Genomic DNA, 22,633 nt, shown 5'->3' with positions numbered 1-22,633 from the left:
GCTGATTGGCTGTTTCTTTATATCTATTTGAAATTTGCTGTAGAGTTTAAATCCGAGTTACAGAACAATGCGTTTATAAAGTTTCCCATGTAGTATTGTTAGTTCGTTCAGTAGAATCAACAGCAGGTTGATTGTAGTCTGAGCTCACGTCAGGATCACGTCGCACACTCATTTTGATTGATGACGTGTAGTTCATTAATTTTTAACAGATATTCTAGAGAGAGAGAGAGAGTCAGGGGAAGAGGAGGAGAGAGAGAGAGAGAGACAGGGGAAGAGTTCCTTCACGTGAACGTAGTGACATCATCACGTTGCCCTTTCAGAGTAAGGGCGCAATCATCATATAATAACACTGAACATAAATTAAATATCTCGTATCCTTCCTGAGAGGGCAAACATGATGATTGTTCTCCATAAAAATGGTTAATTTGCCAAAGTTGATAGTTGGTCTTATCTTTTCAAAAGACTTGTTTATATTTATTTATTATGCCAATGAGCACTGTTAATATTCCAAAAGGCACAAGCTCTTCCTTCCTGTTTTCAGTCTGTGTTTTTAGTTTTTAGGAACATAATGGCATTTGGGCTTAAAAGCCAAACATTTATTTTTTTGTTTGGACCAATTAATGTGAAAATTGACATTTTCCTAATCCTCAAGTAGCCTACTCTTGATAATCTTTCAAGGCACAGACTAGACACACCTCTGATCAGATATTAAAGAGAGTTAATACAAATAAACTGATTTGTACTTATTCTCTCACCCAATGAGAATCGATTAGAGAATCGATAAGGAATCGGATCGATAAGCAGAATCGGAACTGGAATCGTTAAATTCTTAATAATTCCCATCCCTACGTATAAGTTAGAAGTTTATCTCTGTTACTAGAATTATTTCATCAAACTACCCAAGTGTTTGAATAATTGAAACTGAGTCAGGCCTTCTTGGAAGCAGGTGAATTTACTTGCAAACAGCATGCAAGGGTCAAACAACATGTATCACAAATAGGCGTACATGATTGAATACATCGAATGAACAGTGTACAGAGATTATATGCAAGAGAAGTTGGTGTGTGCGCAAACACATACTAAGTTTGGTGTGTCCAGCCCTTGTTTTTGCTGGCGAAAGCAGAAATGTTTTTAATTAGGCAGATAACAGGATATGGGAAATTTAGGGAGTCTTTTCTTACTGTGCACATGAATGCGTCATACCTCTGTATGTGCCAAAATCTTATTAGGCAGTTTCTTCTTCAAGGTTAAACAACAAGTTTGTCCTAAAGTGTAGCAAAACACTTTGGAGTACAAAGTTCAACAGGCAGAAAGCATGTATTGTGCATTAAAATATTATACAATAAAGCAAATTAAATTCTGTTAACATTCCACCCTTTTTATAATATTTAATGCAACTTTTAGGTAACACTTCAAAGCAAAAGGGCAAAGCATATGAGTAAATATATTTCAGTCAAGCAGAATAATATCAAGTACATCAACAGAGGACAGTCTTTTGCAGAAGCCAGGGAACAGGAACCTAGGTCGTCTTGATGGTCAACAAGTCCCTTTTGTGGCATTTTGACGCAAAGTGTCCTTCATATCACAGTCACTGGGGGAATGGTTATGTAGGATATTACCATAACCGATTCAGATTGTTCCTCAGTGTCCAATTGTCCTTATTGAAGCATGGTCAGCTTCGTCTTCTTCTTGCATCTGAAACAGAATGAATTTGAGCAGTAACATGTTCTCAAAAGAAATGCTCATCATTCTGCCAGGGTTGTTTCTAAAATATCATCCTATCCATTTTGCTTGCTCTAGATGTCACAATTAACGCACAACAACATTTTAGGATAGGTTTGATTTCAATATTCAGTTCACATTTTTTGTCTGTGTTTGGGCAGCATTCAAGCACACACAGGCAGTCAGTGAGACAGGCCCTCCCTTTTCTGCATGGGACTGAATCACACACACACATTCTTGTGCTCTCTCCTTTTCTTCTTTCACAGAGACTGAGTCTCAGTTAGACACACATGTATTTCATTCATCACATACAGTTTGTGGCAAATAGGTTGCTCTTTCGTCCTTTCTCTCATAACAGCATAACAATTGTATGCACACTTTACTAAAACCTTCTATCTCCCTTCCCCTACATACTTTTTCTTTCTTTATAACATCCATAAACAATCAGTTCCAAACAATCTTTTTCCTCTTACACTTTCAACAACATTCTCTTATTCATTTCTTTGGCCACCACCTTTCTCTTTACTGTTCACGATGGGGGCTTGGATCAAATGTAAAGTCAGATATTTGATCATATGTAAGAGGGGCAGTTGCTTACAAGTAATTTATTTTTTTTTAAATGTAAAATCTAATCAATTTAACAGGACGAACACCCCTATTCCCTCCAATTGATTAACAAAATTCACCAATTTAAAACTAGAACACCCTATGTGATGTATTCTAAACAAAACAAATAAATCTACTCAGCAGATGTAGACTATTGACAAACATAACAAAACAAAACAAATAAACAACCTGTCATAGACTAACTCCCTGGAGCAGTACTATATCCCCAGGCTAAGTAACAACAAGCAGCCAGATATCAATTTGTTTCCACAAAACCTTCCCGAATTACAAAGAACTCTCAGTTTAATGGAACAAACTATATCTGTCAGAATAAAGGGACCACCCTCGACCCCACACTAATGATCATCTAATTACGTACGTGAGACTTTTGTTTTTGACAGTGTAAATTCTCAAACACCAAAGGCTGAGATAGGTTTGTCTCTAGTGCATCTCCCCAAACACTACAGGTTGAGATAGGTTTGTCTCTAGTGCATCTCCCCAAACACTACAGGTTGAAATATTTTTCTCATTAGTGCATTTTCCCAAACACTACGATCAGTTATTCTCCCTTACGGTAAAACCATGAGAAATACTGCTTCATAAACTAGTTTATCTACCTAATACATAAAACAAAGGAATTCCTAATTCCTGGACAAAACAAAATCAGCTGTTTATATTCACCTGATTTCAAGAAAGCCTCGACTCGCTCAGTTTTGGCTCTGGATTCCGTCACCCCTCCTCCGTCCAAGTAGAGTCTGCAGACAGCCTCTTTTGTAGCTCTGTTTACTGGAGGTCTTTTGTCGAGAGATCTTGGACTCCCCCGTCTTCACGGTGCAGGCTCTTCTTGTCCAGAGAAGAAGATGTTGGATCCGGCAACTCGAAGGACCATTTGTTACTAGAATTATTTCATCAAACTACCCAAGTGTTTGAATAATTGAAACTGAGTCAGGCCTTCTTGGAAGCAGGTGAATTTACTTGCAAACAGCATGCAAGGGTCAAACAACATGTATCACAAATAGGCGTACATGATTGAATACATCGAATGAACAGTGTACAGAGATTATATGCAAGAGAAGTTGGTGTGTGCGCAAACACATACTAAGTTTGGTGTGTCCAGCCCTTGTTTTTGCTGGCGAAAGCAGAAATGTTTTTAATTAGGCAGATAACAGGATATGGGAAATTTAGGGAGTCTTTTCTTACTGTGCACATGAATGCGTCATACCTCTGTATGTGCCAAAATCTTATTAGGCAGTTTCTTCTTCAAGGTTAAACAACAAGTTTGTCCTAAAGTGTAGCAAAACACTTTGGAGTACAAAGTTCAACAGGCAGAAAGCATGTATTGTGCATTAAAATATTATACAATAAAGCAAATTAAATTCTGTTAACAATCTCCATGTGCTTTGTCCTATTCTGCCTGTGTGTTTTGACACAGTGGGTCAAACATGTGTGTAAGCATTCGTAAAAAACAGTCCAGGCTTGATACAATCAGAGAAGTGAAATTAAAGAGTCGGGACTTTCCAGAGAAAACTGCAGTTTAATTGATAGGTTTTATAGCGCTTTATTGCCGAGGCACTCAGAGACGCTTTACAGGGTTCCTGGCAGTCATACCGGTGGTGGTAAACTACGAGATTAGCCACACCTGCTTCCGTGTTTGATATTAAACTTTAATTGTGGTATAACACCAGGACTGAGCAGGATGAAATGAGCAGCGTCTTCTCTCTGTGTTTCCTCCACATGAAGCTGGAAAGTGTCTGTAAGTCGACCTGAAGTCAGCTCAGCAGGTGAGAATCCTCCCACAGAAACCTGTTGATATATATAATGTCTGATCATCAGGATCACTTTGATCACATTGTGCTGTGTCGCTGTTTAACTGGACGGTAGAAATGTTTCTTGATGCTGATTGGCTGTTTCTTTATATCTATTTGAAATTTGCTGTAGAGTTTAAATCCGAGTTAAAGAACAATGCGTTTATAAAGTTTCCCATGTAGTATTGTTAGTTCGTTCAGTAGAATCAACAGCAGGTTGATTGTAGTCTGAGGTCACGTCATCAGTGAAACCTGCAGGGCATTTCTGAACACCTTGAATCATTCTGGCTGAGCTGCTTTTATCGTGGAAACATAACAAGTATAAAGAAAGGATGTGTCAGATTTAAATGCAGGACCTTCAAGGGCCATTTAATGACTAAATGTTCCATTAAGTCTTATAATAACCACATGGTCAGTTCACCGTCAATAAAATAATGTGTAGTCAACACAAAACCCATTATTTTCAATAATTACATGCTGACTTGGTCATATTAAATTATACTAAATTGGGATCACGTCGCACACTCATTTTGATTGATGACGTGTAGTTCATTCATTTTTAACAGATATTCTAATGGAAAAACATAATGTTTCTTCAGAAGCTTCCACATTATGTGATCCAGTGATGCACCAGAATGAATAGGACAATACAGCCCTGTATGTTTACATAACATCACCGATACAGCCCTGTATGTTTACATGTTGGAACATCACCGATACAGCCCTGTATGTTTACATGTTGGAACATCACCAATACAGCCCTGTATGTTTACATGTTGGAACATCACCGATACAGCCCTGTATGTTTACATGTTGGAACATCACCGATACAGCCCTGTATGTTTACATGTTGGAACATCACCGATACAGCCCTGTATGTTTACATAACATCACCGGTTAAAAACACCAACGCAAATGGAAATGATGTACGTGTTGATTTACATACAGAGCGGGTTCATGGAATCCGATCACAAGTAGACAAAGAAGTCACATGTGGACAGACAAGTGTGAACACACGGACTGAGAGCTGGCCACCTTTGATCGGATGACCAAAATCACATCATAACCCCAGGTGGAAACAGGGCCTTAGTTAAACTGTTCCAGAGACAGACAGACACAGACAGACAGACAGACAGACAGACAGACAGACAGACAGAATGTGTATCTTAAACTGTCCTCTCTGCAGGTTTGAACATGGCGTTGTTTCCTGGTAGAACTGTGACTGTGACTCTGCTGTCAGCAATGATCCTGCTGCTGTGAGTAACTATAATGTGTGTGTGTGTGTGTGTGTGTGAGTGTGTGTGTGTGTGTGTGTGTGTGTGTGTGTGTGTGTGTGTGTGTGACTAGAGGTCAGTTATTAATTATTGATTATGTTTGTGTTTGAATTCACAGATTGACGTACAACTACATCACCCAGAACTGCAGGTAACACACACACACACACACACACACACACACACACACACACACACACACACACACACACACACACACACACACACACACACACACACACACACACACACACACACACACACACACACACACACACACACACACACACACACACACACACTAAATGTAATTTGAATATACTGATAGACCCACAACAATACAAGGTGCAGTGTGTAGTATTTGTTTTCATGTGTCAGAACAGAGTTGGTAGAGATGGGATACGATATTCATCAGTGTGTTTTAATTAGTGTAGACTAACCTCTTCTATCTGTGACCTGTTGCACCGCCATGTTTGTGCAGTAGCTCAGAACAGACAAACTTCAGTGTGTAGTGGTTACGGCTCATTCGGATTCATTTTGATATTAGAAATTAATCTGAAAATAACAATACATTAATAATTTACTAAAGTTGGGCGACTGTGGCTCAGGTGGTAGAGCGGGTCGGCTGATGATCAAAGGGTTGGAGGTTCGATCCCCGCCCTGCCAGCTGTGTCATGGTTGTGTTGGGCAAGACACTTCACCCACCTTGCCTCGTGTGAATGTTGATAGTTAGCCTGCTGCTATCGGTGTATGAATGTGTGTGTGAATGGTAACGTGGGAAAGGAAAACAGGTCTCCCTTGTAAAAGAGTCTTCGGTCTCAATGGGATTTACCTGTAGAAATAACGGTTAAAAAAAATAAAAAATAAAAATAAAAAATAGGGACGCCACCTTTCACTTAACCCTCTGAGGCCCGGGGCTATTTTAGCCGGGGAGAACGGGGTAATTTGAGACACTTTTTACATTTGCTCCCCTCTAAGCGAGCTAAAATTATTTATCACTCAAATTTACACATGCCCCATTAATTCAGGATGTTTCCTAGAAATGGGCATTAGCAGAATTTTTTCAAGACAAAGGGCAGTGAAAATATGATTGTTTCAAAAAAAGTTGTCATGTGGCTCACTTTACCCCAGCTGTGGGGTAAATTGATCCACTTACTTTTTCCACTCTGAAACTACCATAACAACACATATTGTAACAGTAATAATCCTGAAAGCTAGCCACACATTCCAGAACTACGTGAATACATTTGCTTTGGCACAACAGTTGATTAAGTTGACAGCAAGAACATTTACTTTTACATGCAAAATACCTATTTTGGTGAAAAAAACATGCTTACCACAGCACCATGAGGTCCTCTCTTTCAGGGCCATGGGGAAATGAGAGGGGCTTGAAAACATATATCTCACATGACCACAAATGTTTTCCGTTGCCTAGATACAGGGGGTGGCTCACATTACCCGATGCCTCAGATTCCCCCGTTCTCCCATACTTTTGAATTATCCTTACTAAACTACATTAAGAAATGTTCATCATGCCAATGTTTAGTATATTTCTGTTCAGCACACCCTCACATATAGGACCTGATAGTTATTTCTTTCTTTTTTACATATTAAATGATCATATTGGACCCAAAATCACACAATAAACGTAAAAACAGATTTCCAAAAAATACTATTTTTCCCATGTGTAACACAGACCTTCATAAAGAAGTTTTTTTGAAAGCTTCTTTCTTGGGAGTCTGGCAATGAACATTGAAATTAAATTAACCGTATAATTTATGTTGAAAACATAACTACTATACAACTATATACATTTTTTTTTAACTTTTTTTGGTTCATACAATCGCTATAGTATATGTGAACATGTGACTTTGTCTTAGTCATAGAACCTAGGGGGAACCATGAAAATAAAATAATAACGGTAATAATAATAGTGGCAAATAAAATAGCTTGAAATAAATAAATAAACAAATCTAAATAAATGCATAAAACATTAAATAAAAATAATAGTATTACAGTAAACGTGAATTACAGATAAAACAAAAATTGTCAGTCAAATTTACAGGCGTCTAGTCATCAAAAAGTAATATATGTGTGTGTGTGTGTGTGTGTGTGTGTGTGTGTGTGTGTCTGTGAGTGCATGTATGTGTAGATGCAGATTAGCCGGTCTTTCACACCCTCCTCCCTGTGGGGCGAAGAGAGACAAAAGGAACCTTGAAGTTATCTTATGTTATTCTCCGCAGTGTCTGTGCATTATTGATTTAGTGGGTGAATTAACAATGTAGGTTCAAAGCTCTCAGTATCTCTCAATCTCCCATCTCACTTTTGTTTGCTAGCCTAACCCTAACCCTAACCCTAACCCTAACCCTCGTCTCCCGTATAAACGGACCCTTCCCCCCCCGTCACTCTTCCTAGCATATGCAGCCTGCCTTTTTTCCTCTTGTGTGTGTGTCTGTCAATATGTTTGGCTATGAGAAGGACAATGGTGAATGAGTCGGCATAGGCTATGCGCACCTGTGGCAGTGCAGCGCTGTCTGTTGTGGGAGACAGACAGTCTTCATTTAGCCTGCTTGTTTTTTTGTGCTTTTAAGTAGAGAGAGAAACAAACTGTAGGCTATACAGCTGTTTATAAATAGGCATAAAAGTGTCATATAAGTATGCAATTAATTTATATTAATTAATCACAGAGCCTGTTATTAATTATATTTCATTTTTCATTTAACTTTTATTTATCCTCGAGAGACCATATATATATATATATTTTTAATCGCTTGACAGCCCTAATTGGAATATTAAAGGCTGACGGTTTGTTTGCAGATTTGATGATAAACTAACAGACATTCAAACCTCCGTGGAGTCTTCTGAACAGTGAGTACCTCAGTCCATGTGATGTAACTTCTGCTGCAGTGGATTGTGGGTCAGAACCTCCATAAAGCTGCTGGTTTCAACACTAAAAATCACCACCGGATGTAGTAGGACATCCGGGTATTTCTAAGCATACTAAATCTGACCTCATGAATTGGGACATCCTAAATCTTTTTCTACAATTCTAAATAGCAGAAAGTAAATGGACTGGAACACAGGGATGGTTGCAACCTGCCATACAACTATGAGAAGAAGAAGAATAATGTTGAGGAGATCTGGGGACACCTGGTGGCAGCTGTGGGGAACTGCAACCAGACAGACACATGGGCTGTGTTGCAGTCCAAATACTTTCTGCTTTACATACACACACACACACACACACACACACACACACACACAGTGAAGACATTGGTTGTGTTCCGAATCGCATACTCTTTCTTTTTTCTATTCTACATACTACATCCGACGATAAAAATAATAGTTAGGATGCAGTAGGCATACTATTGGGACATACTTTTACTCTCTTATTTCATCATAACATTGCGCCTTAATCTTGCTTTTATATCCGTCGCATCCCCTTTTGTTTTCATATGGAGGCTTCGTAGATGTGACGTCACTTCACGTGCGCACTGGATTGTGGGTCAGAATCGCCCAAATATGATGCAGTTTTCAAACACTAACAATCTTGGCCGGATGAAGTAGAACATCCGGGTACTTCTAACCATCCTAAATCTGGCCACAAGAATCGGGACATCCTAAATCTTTTTTCTACATACTATATAGTAGAAAGTATGAGATTCGGAACGCAGGGATTGACTGTAATTGTTTCCACAGATCTTATAAACAAATGAAGAACGAGTTGTCCCACCTGGAGTCTCCTGACGAGTGAGTACATCAGACCAGGGCTTTATGAAAGGCTTAAATATTGATTCTTATTTTGGGGCGTCTGTGGTGAAGTGTGTAGGGTGGTCATCCACTGGGTTACTGTCTGTCTGTCTGTCTGTCTGTCTGTCTGTCTGTCTGTCTGTCTGTCTGTCTGTCTGTCTGTCTGTCTGTCTGTCTATCTGGGGCGTCTGTGGCTCAGTGTGTAGGGCGGTCGTCCACTGGGTTACAGGGTCGGTGGTTGGATCCCCCGTCTCCCCGCCACATGTCCAAGTGTCCCTGGGCAAAGAGACACTGAACCCTAAATGTCTCCTGATAGTTAGCCTGCACCCTGTGCAGGGCCGTTGCTAGGAATTCTGGGCCCCCTGAAAGAATATCGGTGTGGGCCCCTCTACCCCATTCATTGCCACCTTCAATGTTCTAGTTTTTTCAGTGTTCTTGACGGTGCCTGGTACACCCAATTTGTTTTACAATTAACGACTTAACAAGTCAGAGTTTTATTATGTAAATCATGTATTATTAGTTGTCTTATTCTAGGAGTGATGGTAAGTGATTTGCAACTGTTTAAACAGCCACTATGCGGGCACTCCAACGGGTATCAGACATGTGGTGAAGGGAGCAGCAGTGTTTTCCGCTAGTGCATCCAATGTTCCAGTGCTGGGAACAAATAGTAGCCAGCAGAGATCGTGACCCTCCTAGGGGGGTCCGGGGGTATGCCCCCCCGGGAGATTTTGTTTACCTTTTTAAAGTGAAATGCATGAATCTGGTGCACTTTGAGAGGAAAATTAAGAGGCTAAATCTGAGGAATTTTGTGTGAACAACAATTTTCTGTGTACTAGGCCTACTTATTTTTGGAATAATTTGGAGACACTGAGTCAAAAATGTCTCCTGATAGTTAGCTTGCACCCCTGTGTGGTAGCTGCTGCTGCTATCGGTGTATGAATGTGTGTGTGAATGGTAACGTGGGAATGGGAACAGGTCTCCCTTGATAAAGAGTCTCCGGTCTCAATGGGATTCACCTGTATAACCCTAACCCTATAGATGAATGGTCTCAATGGGATTTACCTGTATGAATAAACGTTCATACAAATTCCACATCTTACCAAGTGAAGTCAATTGTTCCATGTTGACTTATTACAAGTGAAATACACCTTGAATTGTGTATCTTTTTTTACCTATTTTTCAAGAGTTTTTAAACAGTACAGACAGACAGACAGACAGACAGACAGACAGACAGACAGACAGACAGACAGACAGACAGACAGACAGACAGACAGACAGGTGGTAGATCATGATGAGATATTCACTGATTTCTGACGGAAATAGATTTTGAACCAAGTATTCTCTTGAGAAGCAGCTTTTAACTAAATCTCTGGAAAGACTTTCCATTTTAACCTGTCATTTTCATTTAATTTAAATGTTCTACTTCTATTCATTCGCTTTTAAATGTATTATTTGTATTATGTATTTTAATCTTGCCTCTGTAAAGCACTTTGAATGTCCTTGTGTCTGAATTGTTCTATATAAATAAACTTGCCTTTCCTTGAATCACTGACTACACCTTTAGGAGCAAGGCGTTTAATAATAGCATATAGACACTCTTCAAGAGACGGTGTTTGTTAACGCATAGTCTGTCTGTCTTCCTCTCTCCCTGTCTGTCTGTGTGTTTGTCTGTGTGTTTGCCTGCCTGTCTGTCTGTGTGACTGTGTGTTTGTTTGTCTGTCTGTCTGCCTGCCTGCCTGCCTGTCTGTGTGACTGTGTGCTTGTCTGTCTGTCTCTCTCCCTGTCTGTCTGTCTGTGTGACTGTGTGTTTCAGTCTGCAGTATAAACAGCCAAGCATCACCAAGGGGTGAGTATCACTGCTCTACTGTATTTGACTTCAAATGTTAATACTGAGTAACGTGATTATTATTCATCCACACTACGGGAACTGAAGAAATAGTGCTTGAACTGTCATTAAGTCAGTGTGTCTGTGTAATCTTAGCCGTACTGAAGTTGTGTCGATCTCTCTGTCTGTCTCTATCCCTGTCTGTCTCTCCCCCTGCCTGTCTGTCTCTCTCTCTCCCTGTCTGTCTGTCTCTCCCACTGTCTGTCTGTTTGTCTGTCTGTCTCTCTCCCTGCCTGCCTGTCTGTCTCTCTCTCCCTGTCTCTCTCCCTGTCCCCCTGCCTGTCTGTCTGTCTCTATCCCTGTCTATCTGTCTGTCCCCCTGTCTGTCTGTCTGTCTCTCTCCCTGTCTCTCTCCCTGTCCCCCTGCCTGTCTGTCTCTCTCTCTCTCTGTCTGTCTGTCTCTCCCCCTGTCTGTCTCTCTGTCTCTCTCTCTCCCTGTCCCCCTGTCCCCCTGTCTGTCTGTCTAGCCGTACTGATGTTGTCTCCCTGTCTGTCTGTCTAGCCATACTGATGTCGTCTCCCTGCCTGTCTGTCTCTCTCCCTGCCTGTCTGTCTGTCTAGCCGTACTGATGTTGTCTCCCTGTCTCTCTCCCTGCCTGTCTGTCTGTCTAGCCGTACTGATGTTCTCTCCCTGTCTCTCTCCCTGCCTGTCTGTCTGTCTAGCCGTACTGATGTCGTCTCCCTGTCTGTCTGTCCCCCTGTCTCTCTCCCTGTCTCCCTGTCTGTCCCCCTGTCTGTCTGTCTAGCCGTACTGATGTAGTTTCCCTGTCTCCCTGTCTGTCTGTCCCCCTGTCTGTCTGTCTAGCCGTACTGCTGTCGTCTCCCTGTCTGTCTGTGCCCCTGTCTGTCTGTCCAGCCGTACTGATGTCGTCTCCCTGTCTCTCTCCCTGCCTGTCTGTCTGTCTAGCCGTACTGATGTCGTCTCCCTGTCTGTCTGTCTGTCTAGCCGTACTGATGTCGTCTCCCTGTCTCTCTCCCTGCCTGTCTGTCTGTCTAGCCGTACTGATGTCGTCTCCCTGTCTCTCTCCCTGCCTGTCTGTCTGTCTAGCCGTACTGATGTCGTCTCCCTGCCTGTCTGTCTGTCTAGCCGTACTGATGTCGTCTCCCTGTCTGTCTGTCTCTCTCCCTGCCTGTCTGTCTGTCTAGCCGTACTGATGTCGTCTCCCTGTATCCCTGTCTCTCTCCCTGCATGTCTGTCTGTCTAGCCGTACTGACGTCATCTCCCTGTCTCTCTCCCTGCTTGTCTGTCTGTCTAGCCGTACTGATGTCATCTCCCTGTCAATCTCCCTGTCTGTCTGTCTGTCTAGCCGTACTGATGTCATCTCCCTGTCTGTCTGTCTGTCTAGCCGTACTGATGTCATCTCCCTGTCTGTCTGTCTGTCTAGCCGTACTGATGTCATCTCCCTGTCTCTCTCCCTGCCTGTCTGTCTGTATAGCCGTACTGATGTCGTCTCCCTGTCTCCCTGGCTGGCCCCGGTGGTGTGGGAGGGAACCTTTGAGCCTCTGCTGCTGGACAGCGTCTTCAAACTACAGAACATCAGCGTGTCAGCCACTGTGTTCGCTGTGGGCAAGTAAGAAGAAAGACTCACTCACTCACTCACTCACTCACTCACTCACTCCTTCAATCTCCGTGGGGAGGAGCCTGGTCAAAAGAATGCTCCAGCCAATCAGGGCCTGCGTTCTGACCTAATGTTCATCCCTTAACCAATCAGGTGCTGCCTTCCACTAACAGACAGACAGTGGGGAGGGTCTGACTGGAGGCTAGATTGATGACGACATGAACCAATCAGGGGCTGCCTTCCACTAACAGACAGACAAAGGGGAGCGTCCGGTCTGACTGGAGGCAAGATTGATGACTACATGAACCAATCAGGGGCTGCCTTCCAATCAGAGTTGGACGTGAAGGGCTTTTAGTATGAGTAGGCCATTAGTAGGGCTTTTAGTATGAGTAGGACGTTAGTATGAGTAGGACGTTAGTAGGGATTTTAGTATGAGTAGGAGGGTGGTATGAGTAGGACGTTAGTAGGGATTTTAGTATGAGTAGGACGTTAGCAGGGCTTTTAGTCTGAGTAGGACGTTAGTAGGGCTTTTAGTATGAGTAGGACGTTAGTATGAGTAGGACGTTAATATGAGTAGGACGCTAGTAGGGCTTTAGTATGAGTAGGAGGTTAGTAGGACGCTAGTAGGACGTTAGTTGAGTAGGACATTAGTAGGGCTTTTGGTATGAGTAGGACGCTAGTAGGACGTTAGTAGGGCTTTTAGTCTGAGTAGGACGTTAGTAGGGCTTTTAGTATGAGTAGGACGTTAGTATGAGTAGGACATTAGTAGGGCTTTTAGTATGAGTAGGACGCTAGTAGGACGTTAGTATGAGTAGGACGCTAGTAGGACGTTAGTAGAGCTTTTATTATGAGTAGGACGTTAGTAGAACGTTAGTAGGGCTTTTAGTATGAGTAGGACGTTAGTAGAACGTTAGTAGGGCTTTTAGTATGAGTAAGACGCTAGTAGGACGTTAGTAGGGCTTTTAGTATGAGTAGGACGTTAGTAGGACATTAGTAGGCTGTTTAGTATGAGTAGGACGTTAGTAGGACGTTAGTAGGGCTTTTAGTATGAGTAGGACGCTAGTAGGACGTTAGTAGGGCTTTTAGTATGAGTAGGACGCTAGTAGGACGTTAGTAGGGCTTTTAGTATGAGTAGGACGCTAGTAGGACGTTAGTAGGCTTTCCCAACACAGCTAATGATTGTGGTTTGACCTCTGACCTCTGAACAGATACACCATGTTCCTGAAGGACTTCCTGGAGACAGCAGAGCAGCACTTCTTCGTTGGTTTCAGCGTTCACATGTACGTCTTCACCGACCGGCCGGAGGACGTGCCCTCAGTCAAGATGGCCCCCGGCAGACAGGTACACGCTCTCCATCCAGCTGTAAACTGCTAACCAGGTCCCTGGTCCTTGGTTAGCTTCCTAACCTCTTCCAAGCTTCTTCCCAACGGACTGGGAGCTCCAACAGAAGCACGAGCTTGGTGGATTGGGACAGGAGAACAATGTCTGGTCTCAAGGTGGTGGTCACTTTGTAGGAACTTCAGTTGTTGCTCAAGGTCTTCAAACAGCTGCCAGTCCCTTGCAGAGGCAAGGACACCTGCATGTGTTTCTCACTCACTCACTCACTCACTCACTCACTCACTCACTCACTCACTCACTCACAATAATGAATGTCATGTCAGTTCTTCTCACCTATCCGTGTCTCCCCAGCTGACGGTGCGTGCGGTGCCCAGTTCAGACCGTTGGCAGCAGATCTCAGCGCGTAGGATGGAGTTCATCCAGACGTTGGTGGAGGAGAAGCTCCAGGAACATGACTTCATCTTCTGCCTGGACGTGGACTCTAAGTTCCACGGTCGCTGGGGAACGGAGTCACTGGGAGGACTGGTGGCTGTGGTGCACCCATGTCAGTATCTCACTCAGGCACACACACACGCACGCACGGACACTGGGAGGACTGGTGGCTGTGATGCACCCAGTAAACAACAGCCTCATCTCATATTAACGCGTTAGTCGGCAATAACAGGCAGAAGGGAAATGACTGACAGTACAATCCTCTGGTTGGTTACAGCCTTCTTCCATTTTATACATCAGAAAATACTGCTCCTTCTGTAATCCTTCTTTGGACAAACACTTCAATAGACACTCATTCTTGTGACTATGGGGTGGGGTGGGGTGGGTAGATATTAGCTCATTATTTGATAATGATAGACCTCAAAGGTCTTTACAGGGTTCCAGGTTCCATTCATTCACACACAGTCATACCGGTGGTGGAAGAAAAACTACGATAGTAGTAGTTGGGGCGACTGTGGCTCAGTTGGAGGTTCGATCCCTGCCCTGCCACCTGTGTCATAGTTGTTGTGTCCTTGGGCAAGACACTTCACCCACCTTGCCTCTTGTGAATGTCGATAGTTAGCTTGCTATCGGTGTATGAATGTGTGTGTGAATGGTAACGTGGGAAAGGAAAACAGGTCTCCCTTGCAAAAGAGTCTTCGGTCTCAATGGGATATACCTGTAGAAATAAAGGTCAAAAAAAAAAAAAAAGTAGCCACAGCTGCCCTGGGGCAGACTGACGGAAGCGTGGCTGCCATTCAGCGCGTACGGCCCCTCAGACCACAACCTCAACCATACAGCAGTCATACACATTCACACCAGGCAAGGTGGGTGAAGTGTCTTGCCCTAGGACACAACAACCATGACACAGGTGGCAGGGCGGGAATCGAACCTCCAACCCTTTGATCATCAGCCGACCCGCTCTACCACCTGAGACAGTACACAGGACAACATTACCCTTTTTTGTGTAAAAATATTGTGTGAAATGTCAAATGTGAGGGGGGCTGTAACCACTGTGCCCCTTTTTCATCATGTTTTTATCACATGTTTCTGTGTGTCTGCAGGGTTCTATACAACCGACCGAAACAAGTTCCCGTACGAGCGCAGACCAGAGTCCAGAGCGTACATCGGGCCGGGGGAGGGAGACTTCTACTACTGTGGTGGAGCCTTCGGAGGGACACTGAGGGAAGGTATATATCTGTCTGTCTGTCTGTCTGTCTGTCTGTCTGTCTGTCTGTCTGTCTGTCTGTCTGTCTGTCTGTCTGTCTGTCTGTCTGTCTGTCTGTCTGTCTGTTTCTAACTCTCTGGACTGGTAGTATGTCCTAGATTTCTCTAGGACATACTACCAGTCACCATGAGGTCTCTGGTTCCTCCCAGTCACCATGATGTATCTGGTTCCTCCTCCCAGTAACCATGAGGTCTCTGGTTCCTCCTCCCAGTAACCATGAGGTCTCTGGTTCCTCCTCCCAGTAACCATGAGGTCTCTGGTTCCTCCTCCCAGTAACCATGAGGTCTCTGGTTCCTCATCCCAGTTACCGTGAGGTCTCTGGTTCCTCCTCCCAGTAACCATGAGGTCTCTGGTTCCTCCTCCCAGTAACCATGAGGTCTCTGGTTCTTCCCAGTAACCATGAGTTCTCTGGTTCCTCCTCCCAGTAACCATGAGGTCTCTGGTTCCTCCTCCCAGTAACCATGAGGTCTCTGGTTCTTCCGAATAACCATGAGGTCTCTGGTTCCTCCTCCCAGTAACCATGAGGTCTCTGGTTCCTCCTCCCAGTAACCATGAGGTCTCTGGTTCTTCCTCCCAGTAACCATGAGGTCTCTGGTTCCTCCCAGTAACCATGATGTCTCTGGTTCTTCCGAATAACCATGAGGTCTCCGGTTCCTCCAACTACTTAATTAATGGAAATGCTCTTAATGACAATATTTCTGGGGGAATTTGGTAGAAATGTTGTCAGTAGTTTATATTATAAAACCAAAATGTTCATTCTACTCAAACAGATGCCTACAATAGACTAGATGATTTCATTAATAAACATCAACTTCTTTATAACAGTCAATTTGGCTTTAGAAAGAATCATTCCACAGCGCTGGCCTTGGCTGAATCGATAGAAATTATTAGTAATGCTATAGATCACAAATTGTACTCTATAGGAATTCTTATAGACCTCAAAAAAGCTTTCGACACTATAAATCACGACATCCTTCTCAATAAGCTTGAGAATTATGGCATTAGAGGTATAGCACGGGACTGGGTCAGAAGTTACTTACAGGACAGGAAACAATATGTGAAATTAGGGGAGATCACATCGACATGCTTAGATATTGTTTGTGGGGTCCCTCAGGGGTCAATCTTGGGGCCAAAATTATTCCTGCTTTATATAAATGATATATGTAAAGTGTCGAAGGTCTTATAGTTAATTGTATTTGCTGACGACACAAACATCTTCTATTCGGGGAAAGATCTGAATAATATGGTTGGGATCGTAAACATTGAATTGACTAAGTTACATGGGTGGTTAAACCGAAATAAGTTATCACTAAATTTAGAAAAAACTAAATTCATGATGTTTGGTAGGAGAGCAGCAGATGTTTCCGTGAAAATCCAGGTAAATGGGATAGATATTGAAAGGGTCAAGCAACACACAGTCCTAGGGGTAATACTTGATGATAAGTTAAGTTGGAAACCACAAGTTAGCCATCTCAGGGGCAAAATAGCCAGGAGTATTTCTATACTTTGGAAAGCACAACATTTTTTCAATCAAAAGGCCTTACTTCTATTATACTGGAGTTTAGTTTACCCACATCTGCATTACTGTGCTGAGGTGTGGGGAAACACTTACAAAGGTAAATTGCACCCCTGATACGTTATGAACCGTCCAGAGCCCTTAGGTCGTCTGGGACAGGTTTACTTACAGTCCCAAGAGTTAGGACTAAACGAGGAGAAGCAGCTTTTAGTTTTTATGCACCAAGTATCTGGAACAGACTCCCAGAAAACTTGAGGTCTGCTGCAACCCTCAGTTCTTTTAAATCGAGTCTGAAGACTTTTCTGTTTCCATTTTAACCTGTACTTCTTATTTTATTTAAATGTTTTACTTATTTTCATTCGCTTTTAAATGTCTTCTAATGTGTTTTATGTATTTTAATCTTGCCCCTGTAAAGCACTTTGAATGGCCTTGTGTTTGAATTGTGCTATAGAAATAAACTTGCCTTTCCCTTGGAGATTCTTCAAAAAAAAGCAATAAGAATTGTATACCAAGCCAATTACAGGGCACACACTAATAACGTTTTTATTGAAGGTAGAATTCTCAAATTACGTGACGTGGTAAATTACCACACCGTACAAATTATTTTCAAGGCTTCAAAAAAAAGCCTTCCTAACAGTTTACAAGTAATGTTTGAAGAAAGAGGAGTTTCGCATGATTTAAGAAGAAAGAGAAAATTCACTGAGAAAAATATACGGACCACACTTAGATCCTTTTCGATTTCTGTAAAGGGTATTACATTATGGAATGAAATTGATGAAGATGTCACAGGGAGTTGCAGTTTGCGCAATTTAAAAAAAAATTATGTCTCAAAAATTACAGACTGAAAGCTGAGCACATTGGGCTTACTAATAAGCTGAGCACAAGGTGAATGTCACTATCATAACATTAGTGTAACAAATAATAGAGGTCAGCAGACAGACTTGTATGGGTTTGAATACTTTTGCAGATGTGTTTAGACTAGTGGAAAGAGAGGATAACAATGAGTAATTAAAATTCATTGGGAAAATGGAAAGCATGTCAGTTGTGCAAGGTCAATGAATAATGAGAATGAAAATTGACTGTGTATTGAACTGCAGCTGCTTAACAAAAAAAATTAGCAAAATCGTCAATAAAAAATAAAAAATAAATAAATAAAAAAAAATAGATAGTAAAACGAGAGACACTGAACATTTGGAGCTATCTTCATTTTCTCCAGAGCTGTATGTTTTATTTGGTTCTTGTTGTTTTTATTGTGCTAATAAATCAAATCAAATCTTTTTTAACGTCAGTTCACCGGTTGGCCAAAACCTGCCGATCCAACTTTGAGGCCGACGCAGAGGAGAAGTTGGAGGCGGCTTGGCAAGAAGAGAGTCACCTGAACAGGTACGTGTGTGTGTGTGTGTGTGTGTGTAGGCCTGATCTCTGAGCAACAGTTCAAAGGAGTTTCTTAGAAGTGTATCCACCATTTTTTAGGCGCTTGTGGCAAAAAATTAAAAATTAAAATTAAAATAAAGAAATGTCCGTTTGGGGCTCTCTCTTTTGCTGAATTTTTTTGGAATTTTTTGGGGGTCAAAATTATGCACAATTCTTGGGCAGTTTTTTGGGTTGGGTTGGATAAAGACTCCCAAAAAGCACCAATAGAAAGTGACTAATGTAATGCGATCTAGTGGAAGGCAGCCCCTGATTGGTTCATGTAGTCATCAATCTAGCCTCCAGTCAGACCTCCACACTTTCTGTCTGTTAGTGGAAGGCAGCCCCTAAAAATTGATTTTGACAACAAGCGTTCTCCAGAATCACTGACTCTACCTTCAACTGTGGTTGTATTGTCTGATATCTGTACTCTGTGTGTGTGTGTGTGTGTGTGTGTGTGTGTGTGTGTGTGTGTGTGTGTGTGTGTGTGTGTGTGTGTGTGTGTGTGTGTGTGTGTGTGTGTGTGTGTGTGTGTGTGTGTGTGTGTGTGTGTGTGTGTGTGTGTGTGTGTGTGTGTGTGTGTGTGTGTGTGTGTGCAGGTACATGTGGGTGAATAAGCCCAGTAAGGTGCTGTCTCCTGAATACTTGTGGCACGACATAAAAGAGAAAACCCCCGAGATTCACATCGTCAGATTCTCTGGAGTCGCAAAGAACTACGCCGCCATCCGCCCCAATGTCTGACCAACCAAACCAGGCCAGGCCAGGCTAAACCAGGATAAAGCAGGCTAAAGCAGGCTAAACCAGGATAAAGCAGGCCTAACCAGGCTAAAGCAGGCCTAACCAGAATTGTTGGGAAACTATGGCTGTGTTCGAAACGGCCTACTAACGTCCTACTCATACTAAAAACCCTACTAACGTCCTACTCATACTAAAAGCCCTACTCACGTCCTACTCATACTAAAAGCCCTTCTAACGTGCTTCTCATACTAAAAGCCCTTCTAACGTGCTTCCCATACTAAAAGCCCTACTAACCAGGGCTGGACTGGGACAAAAAATCGGCCCTGGCATTTTTGGCCATGGCAGCCCACCATGATTATTTATACGATATGTGGAGGCAGGGGCATTGCACCAAATTCTGGGCCCCTATACAGGAAGTCCTGATGGGCCCTCTGAGAGGCGGTCTTACAATACAAACATGTAAAAGCTATGTTTGTCTATAGTCCAAAACGTATGAGTGACTAGTCCCTCTCTGAGCCAGATAACAACACAATGTTTCTATTGATGAATGACCAAATCATTACGCGTACTTGAACACAACCCCTGGTCTAATGACTCTTAATAAACATGCACACACACACACACACAGTGTTTCTCACAGGAATTTGGGAGACTGTGTCGTGGACCCCAGACCTCCCAAGGAGGTCCAGGGTCCACGCCACAGTAAAGAAATGTTTTAAAATGTTAAAGTAAAATTCATCAATCTGGTGCACTTTGAGGAGAAAACTAAGGCTAAATCAATTGTTTCCTATGTAAGCTATTTAGTACTATTTTCTGGAATAATTTATAGACACAGAATGACCAAAAAGCAGAAAGAAGAAATGTACATGTTTAAAAAATCCAGTCAGCTTCGGGAATTTTTTCCCTTCGTTTGTATTTTTTAATGGCCCAATATCGGCCCCTGATCTTCGTAGCCCCGAACAATGTTATTTAAAAAATAACAAAAATGTACTGACGAATGAAAGGCCCCTGATATCTGTTTTTTTTTTTTCCTAAATAACATTTTTCTGGGCCTTCAAAGATCAGGGGCCTATTTTGAGCAAGTAAAAAAATTAAAAATGTAATAAATAAGTTTTAATTTTTTTTGGGTGCACCCCCCCTCTGCCTTGGGCCCCCCAAGCCTGTCTGCAGTCCGACGGCCCTGAACGTAACTGACCATCGTCAGATGCTCATAATTACAGAGTAGAAGTTGAATATAAATATCTTGGCATCTGTATAGATGAAAAACTCTCTTTTACATTTCACATAAAAAATCTTGTCTGTCGTCTCCGACAAAAGATTGGCTATTTTTATAGGAATAAAGCCACCTTCCCGTTGTTCAGTAGGAAAAGGATTATTGAGGCAGTTTTTATGTCTGTCTTTGATTACGATGATGTGGTTTATCGGCATGCATCTCGTTCATGCCTTAAACTCCTAGACTCTGTATTTCACTCTGCTTTGAGATTCATTACAGGAGATGCTTATGATACACACCATTGTGTTTTATATGAAAAGGTTGGGTGGTCCTCCCTTAAGGAGAGACGTGATGCACATTGGCATATTTTTATATATAAAGCTCTGACTGGAAAGCTACCACTCTATTTGACAGAAATGCTGCTTATTTCAGATGGGCTTTACCAAACCCGCTCAACTGACGTGCTCATGTTATATGTTCCCTATGCCCGGTCTGAGCTTGGTAAAACCGCTTTTAGCCATAGTGCCCCTGACTCCTGGAACAGCCGACAACATACAATTAAAATAAATACACTCATAACTGTTAACCAATTTAAAATTATTATTTTGAATCAGCCCCTCTACACTTGTAACTGTTTTAATTAGGCTATTGTCTCTTTCATTCAATTGATCTGAATGTTTTAAATTGTTGTTGTTGTCTGTGTGTGTGTGTGTGTGTGTGTGTGTGTAAACTTGTTATGTATTCTCATTGTATATTGTGTATCTGTACAAACTCGACGTCATTGTAAAAGAGGGTCACCCCTCAATTGATCTTTCGAGGTTAAATAAAGGAAAATGAAAATGAAATGCGTGATAATACAATTCAATGCAGCCTCTGAATGGGCGGCCCTCTGCTGTGTGTGTGATTGGGCCAGGCCCAGCCTGGAACCAATCATAATGAGTAATGGCCTGGGACAAAGTTTTATTTAACTTTCAGGTGAAGTTGACAGCCTGCACGCACATTTATATGTCCATGGCACTCCCGAGAGGGAAGGGACCTCGGCCCAAGTCACAAAGCCGAAGGTCCATAAAAAAAAATAAAATATATATATATATATATATATATATATATATATATATATATATATATATTAGAGGTGGGCATAGATTCATTTTTTTAATCTAGATTAATCTCATTGAATTTTGGAATGAATCTATATGAATCTAGATTAAAATGGCTCATTTGAATTCATTCATAATATGTGTGTGCTCCCTAAATGATGACTCAAAGTAAGTCTTTGAGAACATGTTTCTCAAGCCAGGTGGCGCATCAGACCAGGGGCTCATCTCCTGTTTCCAACATGCATCACAAACTGCTTGAGGAAGCTGTTCTACTATGATAATTGGTGATGAATGAATGTTCCACAAGATGTTACTTAGTAACGCGTTACCGGCATCGGACCTCTTTTTTCAGTAACGAGTAATCTAACGCGTTACTAGCTCCAAACCAGTAATCAGATTAAAGTTACTCATCAAAGTCACTGTGCGTTACTTTTTCTGTCATTTTCCTTAGTGAAACATTTTACATAACTGCAGAAATGACTGCGATTGCGATTTTATGTAAATAAATGTGCGCGCATGTGTCTCTAAACGCTCCAACTGCTCCAACCGCTCCTCTCGTCTTTTTGGTAGCGCCCCTCGTCTCTGACATGCAGCGTGTGTGTGTGCCTGTGTCTGTGTGTGTGTGTGTGTGTGTGTGTGTGTGTGTGTGTGCAGCAGCAGCATTACGGCCGAGTCTAAGCTGAACTGTGGCGCAAAACAAAGTTTTCCCCCCGATGAAATATAGCGTCTGCTATGGGGATATTTAGGATTCGGGTAAGGTGACGTTGACGTTGAAGAGATAGAAGTGTTTAAAACTTGGAAACTTATAGTCACGTGGCGACCGGTGGCCACACACACCCACCCTGCGTTCCAATACCCGATTGTGTCGTGGGCAAGTGATGGAGAGAGAGAGCGGCGGGTGTGTGAGAGAAGCTTCGCTCCTGCAATAAAGGCTCCTCAAGTGTCAACAACGGCCCCCGGCTATTATTACCCGACCAGGATAAATAAGAGATTAACGGCGATATTTTTTTTATCGCCG

The 22,633-nt window shown here is 42.2% G+C and overlaps 1 protein-coding gene across 2 annotated transcripts in view; it reads left to right on the top strand.

Moving 5' to 3' along the window:
* LOC307263291 (globoside alpha-1,3-N-acetylgalactosaminyltransferase 1-like) overlaps positions 1 to 21,328 on the top strand; it is a 21,546-nt gene extending 218 nt beyond the window's left edge. Inside the window, exons 2-13 of one of the 2 annotated variants that reach the window (XM_080044417.1) lie at positions 4,069 to 4,109; positions 5,320 to 5,389; positions 5,526 to 5,558; positions 8,225 to 8,275; positions 9,107 to 9,157; positions 10,971 to 11,003; positions 12,479 to 12,613; positions 13,810 to 13,942; positions 14,291 to 14,483; positions 15,475 to 15,600; positions 18,444 to 18,537; positions 19,164 to 21,328. In XM_080044417.1, coding sequence (XP_079900543.1) covers positions 5,328 to 5,389; positions 5,526 to 5,558; positions 8,225 to 8,275; positions 9,107 to 9,157; positions 10,971 to 11,003; positions 12,479 to 12,613; positions 13,810 to 13,942; positions 14,291 to 14,483; positions 15,475 to 15,600; positions 18,444 to 18,537; positions 19,164 to 19,305 — 1,053 coding nt within the window. In that variant the 5' untranslated portion in view covers positions 4,069 to 4,109; positions 5,320 to 5,327 and the 3' untranslated portion in view covers positions 19,306 to 21,328. The remainder of the gene's footprint in view (positions 1 to 4,068; positions 4,110 to 5,319; positions 5,390 to 5,525; positions 5,559 to 8,224; positions 8,276 to 9,106; positions 9,158 to 10,970; positions 11,004 to 12,478; positions 12,614 to 13,809; positions 13,943 to 14,290; positions 14,484 to 15,474; positions 15,601 to 18,443; positions 18,538 to 19,163) is intronic. The other variant, XM_080044418.1, reaches the window with a different exon arrangement.
* The last annotated feature ends 1,305 nt before the right edge of the window (positions 21,329 to 22,633 follow it).

This window comes from Ammodytes marinus, assembly GCF_949987685.1.
Source record: "Ammodytes marinus genome assembly, chromosome: 16".
Lineage (NCBI taxonomy): Eukaryota > Metazoa > Chordata > Actinopteri > Uranoscopiformes > Ammodytidae > Ammodytes > Ammodytes marinus.
This window is presented reverse-complemented; position numbering and strand designations above follow the sequence as displayed.